Below are 8323 nucleotides of genomic sequence, written 5' to 3' on the forward strand. Positions count from 1 at the left end.
GTCAGTCCAAGTAAATACCAAAAAGGTGCACTTATGAATAAAACATTAAAAGGCCAGCAAGAATTCGTAAACTACTAAGGAAAAGTTATGGATTGACCAGAAGGTCAGCAAAAAGGGTGGGTCATCCCAATTCCTACGCAATCTCGGCAAAAAAGATGGTTCCGAAAGGCAAAAAACTTTTGATAGCAAAACAGTATTAATATCCTGTTAACAAATCCAAATAAAAGTCCGTGTCCAAATAAGATGGTGCATAATCTTGGGTAGTGTGCACAAAACAGCGTGAAAATGCCGAACATTGATGAGGTCTGATGTGTATGGCCACAAAAGAGAAGGCAATTGAGGGTAATAATCTTTTAAAGCATAGGATGTCGCCAATGCAGCAATTATGCAGACAAAATGAACTGGAACTCACATCTACATGCTAAGACAAGCCAGAGCAACCAAATCATTAGACGCGCTTTCAAACGACCTTTATAAAAGTCAACTGCCCAAGTTTAACATTGCTCATTGGTTTATCATAACAGAACAGAGCAGAAATAATGTGGCATGGCAAGTTTTTTCGGGATTATTGGAAACACACATAAAGCTGGTGTGTATTAGTAAAGTTTTACCTAGGGGATTTTTGACAGACCAAATCTCATACTTGCAACCATTGTCGCTCCACTTCTTCTCGCATACACAGTGGCAAGATTAGCACATAAGAAAATAAGTGGATTTTAAAAAGCCCCTTGCGCTGGTTTTGTAAAAGGGCATTATGACGAAAAATAATTAATAATAGGGCTCAAGTTGCAATTTTTCACAAGCTGTCTTTAAATGCTAACTTTTTTATAGAATTGGAATGCCATGGAACTCCCCAGAAGTCTCAATAACCCAACTTAACAACGGAGTGTAAGGACATTTACTAGGCCAGAGGATTGTATTCCCAGGTGAAATTGCACGTCGTGGAGACTCGGATGCCCGCGTAATTAAATAACTAGATAGGCGAAATACCAAATCACCCCAACAGGCACTCATCACACCACTTTTAACAATATTCCTTAAGAACAATAAGGTAATTCTGCATCAGAAGGCGCCCGTCGAGTACATAGTTGAGATTAAATTAATTTATGAGGGAAACCGTTCTTTCCCAGGTATTACCGTTTCACATTGTTTTGACGTAGACAAAACCTGGCCCCTAATATGCCTTATATTCTCTGTAGAATGAATTGAAGGGTTTTGTTATGAATTAAGTTTTATCCCCAAGTGGGCTGGACCATGTTGAGCATCCAACCAGATGATCCGTAGACGTGGATGAAGGGAAGTAGGAGGCTAGTTGACGGACACTGCCTGCATATTCCTCAGTGGTTTGCATTGACTGTGGTTATAAGAATGGATTGACCTTGCCCTTAGAGTTATTGTCGGGGCACATATAGTACATTTTTGCGTGACATGGGCCAATCGGAGGGAGCGAGAGGAACCGTTTTCTGAGTTCTCAGACTTTTATAGCTGTTTTCAACAGGAACGTCATTGATATGGATGGACTCGCCAGACACTGGCACTGGACCGATATTTTCACAGTTATATTAAAACATCCCATTAGGATCAAATGCTAGTACTTGTTAAGCACTTACTAGTTTTAAAATACGAATTCTTGCTTTTAAATTTCAAATAAACCGATTGGGCTTTTTCGCCACGACATTAGGTATGTCTTAAAAACATCAGGTCTTTAATTTTTTTAGGTCAAAGAAGGTAAATACTGAACAATAAACCTCTTCTTAGGAAACTTTTATTATCGACTATGATGGCTACTGTCGATGATGTCTGGCCAAATGGCAAACAGGTATCGCGTCCCATATATCACCTTGAGATTAAAAACTTCATGATTTTTTCCAATCACGGAATACAAAAATGCCCCTTAGCAAAAAAAGAGACCCATACAATGCATCGGATAAATTATTAAGGATTCGTTCTTAAGGTATCTTGGCCACGATCTTCATTGTTTTCTTCCGCTCGTTTTGGGGTGATCAATTTAGCACCCCGAGACTCCCCTGAAGACGAAAGAAGACAGAATATTCCGGAAGAGTATGTATTGTTGACTTATAGAAGGGCTTAGGGGCCTTACTGGCACAGCCTGAAGGTCAGGCCACCCGCATGACGTACAATGGGGGGACTCTAAGTGGTGCTATGCCAAAACCTAGAGTTGGCCAAACAGTTAACGCATTACATGATTCACCTTCTATTTTTAAGCATCATCCTCAATACCTCCCTTGGCAAACCTCGCTTGTCAGCCATCCCAACGTAATCAGTGCTGCAAGAAGAGCATTCACTAGCCTAACGCACCGATCATCGAATTTGCATGCAAGCGAGAAGATATCTGACTGCAACATCACTTATCTCCCCTGGCAAATTCCAGTGGATCTGGACTTCCATCTTGTAAGATAACTAAATTGGGGACGGAGAATGTGTTGGCCAACAGGCGTGTCCATCACTAGTCGTAGGAGCGCAGAGTTATGTAACACAAGACGGGATTTAAAATCATTCCTTGGGGAAAAAATTTCGTGCCCATTCTTTCTTGCCACTTTGTTCTCACTTCAGAGCTGCACAGCCACATCTATCTGAGTTCCATCAAGCTAGTAGAAAAGTGGTGGTATCGCGAGTTCACATAGCTGATTTCTTCGTGCAGGAACGGTAGACAGCTCCGTAGCGGACTTTTCCAAATAGTTCAAGGTTGACGCCACCTCAGCTGCTAAAAGCACTCCGCAGAACACGGAACTGGGGTAAATGTTAAGGGCAGAGGTCAATTTCGGTCCTTCTGTTATGAGACATCACAGATGCCCTACTCAGCATATGCACTTCTTCCACTTCACTAAGGGTTTATCACTCAGCAGTAGAAATCGGGATAGTTGTTTAAAAAGACCGAGCTGGCTTTACTTTTCCACTATTGTAAGGCCCCGGGACTTCCCTGAAGACAAAAGAAGACATAATACAGCAATGTCGACCTACAGAAGGGCTTGGTAGTTTCCGTTACGGCCCAAAGGCTGCCGCCTAAAGGAAACACGATGGTGGAGCCCCAAAGTGTCAGTACCAAAATCGAGAGTTAAACGAATAATTAACCGATTACGATCCGAATACAGGAGGCTAACAATTCGCCAGTTCTGTAAGCGTTAATAAATTCATTAATGACCATTTGCGTGATGTAGAAAAATTCACAACTTCATTTATTTGTGTACACTTTTCCCGGTCAGTCGAATTAAGAACTGACTGTGCAAAGGCTTCATTCTCGTTAGCCTGAGATGCAAAAGCAGTGCAGATGCTGGTTGGTAAGGTGATAGCTATTAATCTACCGACGAGCATATGTTGAAGCTCCCTCTTTCAAGCCTGGTGTAAGGAAGACCCACGATCAGTAGTGTTTGTATTGGGAAATTGTTCGTTATGAAGACGCTAATTGCGATGTTTGGCAGTTCTACCCATCGGTACAATTCTTCATAAGCACACGTACAGGCCTCATGATTCAACACCAAAGATAAATAGAAGGCGCAGAATGAATTGCTTTTTTTACAGAATTGACAATCTGTTGCTGAATTAGTAGGTCTTGTTCAATGAGAAATCAACAGTTTGGCAATTCCCACTGATTGCGTCGTTGCAGTTGAATAAGTCAAACTGGTTACAATTAATGCTGCAATTAGAGTGACTTGCAGTGCATCTATTGCCAAAATAGTCGATTTGTAAATGTCAAGTCCTGTCAAGACAGGTTAGTGGCTTCCAAATAAGTGCCTAAATTGCATAAGGCTACACAGTGCTGTGGAGAGAATATTGTCACTTACCGGAAATAACACCAAAATTTTCAGGTTACACTAGTTGCATGTAGAGCCCAAGTGGGTAGTGGGCCGTGAAAATCCATTGCGCCATCGCTAATCACGATTGCCATCACTGGAGGTAGGAGATAGTTTTGCAGACAAAATTGCTGCTACAAACATCCTTCAAGCAAAACTAAAATAAATAGGTTATTAATCTTAGGAGAAGAGTCAGTTCTAAGACTGATCAATTAGTTAACCTTACCATTAATTGTCAGTGCAGTCGAGGATTACACTGCATGTGGTCTTATCAAGGCAGACAGGGCTCACCGAGGCTGCAGTTGCCTCGACCAAGGGATTACAGCATGACTCCTATAGCATGCCAATCATCTACTTTTCGTGATTGAAATAACTTTTCTCATGTGCTTTCAACCACTAGTGAGCTATCTACATAGTAGTTGCCAAAAGTGGTGGAGTGAAATTTTGAATATGGGTGGGCAATCCATCAGTCGAACCACTCTAAAGACCAAAATAAATAACCGCAGCAGTAGTAGACCCATTCAAAACAAGACTACTAATAAAATTTTCGTAAGCAGGACTCCTAATTTCCTTCCAATTGAGCTCTTCCCAGCTCTTTCTGCATTTAATAACAATCCTCCAGGCCTGGTCAGAAGCGTTTGCTTCGTTTTCCCTGTAATATGCTAAGCGCATCCAGCCTTCAAAGCATTTGTCAATCATGCTGCACATTGACATCCCCTCCAACGTCTGTTCTACACGCACATTGACCATCATACAATGCCTCAGCTCATTCTTTCCTCAAAGTGATGAGTCTTAGGGGTTCAAAAGGACAGCTAAAGGAGAGACAGCGCCACAGCATCCAAGTTCATAGCTTTCCTCAAAGTCAGGAAACTTGGATTCCAACAGGTGCTGTGCATAGCAAACCATCCAAAAGACAGGTAAAAGGAGCTATTGTGGTATAAGGGAACGAGCAGTGTTAAAGGCGAAAAAATACTCCTGCATGTAGACCGATGTACATTGGATCCACCTGAAGACTAAACATCTAGGCTATTCAGGTACATAATTCAATTGTATATCTGTTTAGAGTCGCCTACCCGGACTGTCATCCAACTTTTTCGTCGACGTATGCGCAAGCAGGGAACTTTGGAATGCTTAACATTACTTGGTAACCAAAATGGACAATAGATCACAATTTAATGCTGATTGATGGGATTAGAATGAGCTCTATTTCACACAATCTGGTTAGATTCTCAACTGTGCCACCTTACCCCATAGCATCAAGCAAGCTGCCAGATAAATACACAATTTTTCCCATAACAAGTCCACGTCAAATCTTAACTTTTACTTACAAATTTGTTTATTTCATTCTTATTGTTAATACAGTCTCCTACGCAGCAGGAGGGAAATTTTGTGACCTTTACCTTGTTCGCAACCGACACGACACACCTGCGCCGCTTGACATTGCCTACTTCAGCTTGGCATTATAAATGTATGACACGTGACCCTTACCCGTGAATTATAGATGGTCGTACCAAATCACATTGAATAAAAGGACAGGTTTAAAATATTTCTAGTCTTGATTAAGCCCATTTCTCTATTCTAGAAAGCATGTTAAACCGGTTACTTTGGAAGGGCAAGTGTTTATGTCCTACTAGGATACTGCGACTTGTAAGCTTTGATGGCCGATTATCTTTTGGGATTAGTAAAGCCGAGCGTGTTGATAGTGAAAAATCACCACATGCCATTACTGACAGGATAACCTGATCACTGAATTGCTGTATGTCCATAGTTGACAAAAACCCTGCCTTGCAGCCCAAATTCTTAAGCAGCATTTCAATTAATTCTTATTTCTCAGAGGGTGCATTCAAAGAACATTAATATACTAAACTCAAAAACGAACTTCACAAATATGAGCCGAGAGATTATTATATTACAAACATCTTTGTAACAACTTAGCAATACCTTCTAGTAAGTTGGAAAACATTGGTTGTGCTCAAACACACTGCCAGCAGAAAGAGGGATTATAACGGTTAGACTGATGATCTCAACGAGTTCGTTTACAAAACAGTGCATTGTAGCTTTGAATGAAACACCAATTTTGTGCAGAGACATAGGTGGACACATAAAATACAAAGAGGTAGTTGTAGGCACAATGCTGAGACCTGATCTGTCTCTGAATCCCCAGAGTGTCGGACCTCAAAAGCATGAGCAGCACTCCCGTTGAACATGGCGCCAGGCACAGAAAGCCAAATCCATCGGATCACAACATGACTAGATCCACTCACTAAAACAGGTCTTCGTGAACATCAGACACACTCTTTATAGGATGACAGAAAGGTGAAAACACGACCTCCGTTCTTGCTACGAATCACCTTGTTATTGCCTCACAATTCCTGCAACATTCGGGAACAATCCCCATGTAGGTATATGGATTAGCCTTTTTAATTCTTTCTCTGATTTTAAGCGATGATAATGCGGTCTTATTTAGCAGAGTGCCTTCCATGTTGCAGTTCATTTTGGACACTACCCAAACACTGTCAACCCTTTTATCATTCATCTCGAATAAATGGTGCTTTTGTAGGATTGGATTGTGAATCTGCTGCTTCAAGTTAGTTTGTCAGCATTGCAGAGAGCAAAAATCTTTCCATAATTCTATGTGAGCTACTCCCATTACAAGACTGTCTTAGTGTAGTAGGTTCGGTGTTTATCCCTTTCCTAAGAACGAGTAGACTGATCGGATGAAGGCATCCTCCATTGGTAGTAGTATGAATTCCAAATAACATTCTAAGTGCATACACGCTTTCCATTCACTTCGAAACATGTTGCTTTTGGAGGGAAGCGAACAACATCAATGTTACTGTTAGTACCGCGCATATGGTACATAAAATGAGATACAGTTTAAATATATTTGACATATACTTTTAGCATACAAAATGCTGATGGGTTTGAGAAAAGACAAAATTCCCACTACGGTTGCTTGTATGCAGTCCACATGCATTTGTTACGCTTGGGGTTTAAATGGTTGCATGGGCAATGGTGTGGATACCAGCAGTGGTGCAAAGATGGCTGAAGTAGAGCTAAAGCACCTGAAAATAGAGACATCAAATAAATTAAAAAAATAAGCCCTTTGGACGTAAAAAGTGTAGAGCGAAGTATGCTGCTTTAACATCATGCAAAATCTGTGCAAATGAAGCTGATAAATTAACTGGAATAGATAAAACAAAATTGATGAGTGGTTGTTCCATTGGAATAAATTATTGGAAATATTCGCTCCTCTAAAGCATTTGATATCTGATTAATCCCCTGTTCCAAAACTTTTCACAAACGACCCGTTTTGCCTGACATATCTCAAAAATGGGAACGTGTCTTACCTTTGAAAGTCTGTATCACTGCAGGCCTTGTAAAATACAAATATTTGGAAAAGCTGACTCAGTCGCTTGATATTTGAATAATTACTTCCATGTAGTAAGTTTGCTCATAGACTTAATTATATATACATATATTTGCTGCAAGTCTCACCACATTATTTTTAGCAGACGTCTAGTTATTTTATGCCTACATCCCTATATATGTTAGTGTTGCAACTTCTTCTGATGTAGGCTACACGTCCTGTTTACCATCATCCTAGTGTCACGCGTGTCTGAGGAGAAATAATTTGTCCTTTAAGTTATCACGGTAAAAGCAAAAAAGTAATTTCTCTGTGTAAATGCTTTTAATCACATGGACATACTCAGGTGAATTTGAATGACCTTGGAGGTGTTCTGAAGTGCCTTGTCGGTCAGACTACCGGAATACAATGGATTGCAGATCTGCATTGGTTAAAATGGCACTACTAATGTGCAGGTGTTCCAGGGTCTAGTAATCCTTCAGTCATTCATTGCGATTCACTTGTCCCAGATAGTCCTACCTTCCAAGTAATGTGAAGACAATCCAAACGTCCATTAACAATATCTCCAACTCTATGAAAACCAGTCTTCAAGGACAACCACAGGAACATGCACACTTACTGGAGTCAAAATTGCGATGAACACTTGGTTGTTTCTGCCAAGCAGGAAAGCACTAAACTTGCAAGAACTTACTGTAAGCATCAGACTTACACCTACACATTGTTGGCATAAACACGATTGAGAGTTATCCGACGGTAAAGGTCTCCCGTTCACAGTTATAACTGTGGTTTCACAAAATCAGCCAACCACAGTGACGAGGTCAAACTGGGGCGCATATGAATACATACAAGACATTTCGCTAGCCACAAATGTGGACCATGCTAAGAATTGTCGCCGTTCTTTTCTTTGTCTCCTTTTGAGCGAATACATGTTCATTCCTCCATTTTGGCTTCATTTCTAGTTGATTGTTACCATGTGTCATAACCTTATGCACGCATCAATAATAAGTTTAACCTTTCAATGTAGGCAGCTTTTGCCAGGTATAACATTGGAAGTGGTATTAATGGTCAGCTATTTTCCTAATATAATGTGCTGCCAGACTAGCATGAACGCATACTCGACAGTTAGCATGCAAGACAAAACAAT

The 8323-nt window shown here is 40.6% G+C and overlaps 1 protein-coding gene across 1 annotated transcript; it reads right to left on the reverse strand. All coding sequences in view use genetic code 11, as the record gives it.

The window, feature by feature from the left end:
- Window positions 1–4220: 4220 nt before the first annotated feature.
- Window positions 4221–6019, reverse strand: EGR_04278 (hypothetical protein; the record flags this gene model as incomplete). The annotated part of the gene is made up of 2 exons (XM_024493527.1): window positions 4221–4292; window positions 5954–6019. 2 exons carry the CDS (start codon window positions 6017–6019, stop codon window positions 4221–4223), a joined length of 138 nt encoding a protein of 45 aa, XP_024352035.1.
- Window positions 6020–8323: the final 2304 nt, after the last annotated feature.

The sequence above is a fragment of the Echinococcus granulosus genome (genome assembly GCF_000524195.1).
Source record: "Echinococcus granulosus chromosome Unknown EG_S00026, whole genome shotgun sequence".
Lineage (NCBI taxonomy): Eukaryota > Metazoa > Platyhelminthes > Cestoda > Cyclophyllidea > Taeniidae > Echinococcus > Echinococcus granulosus.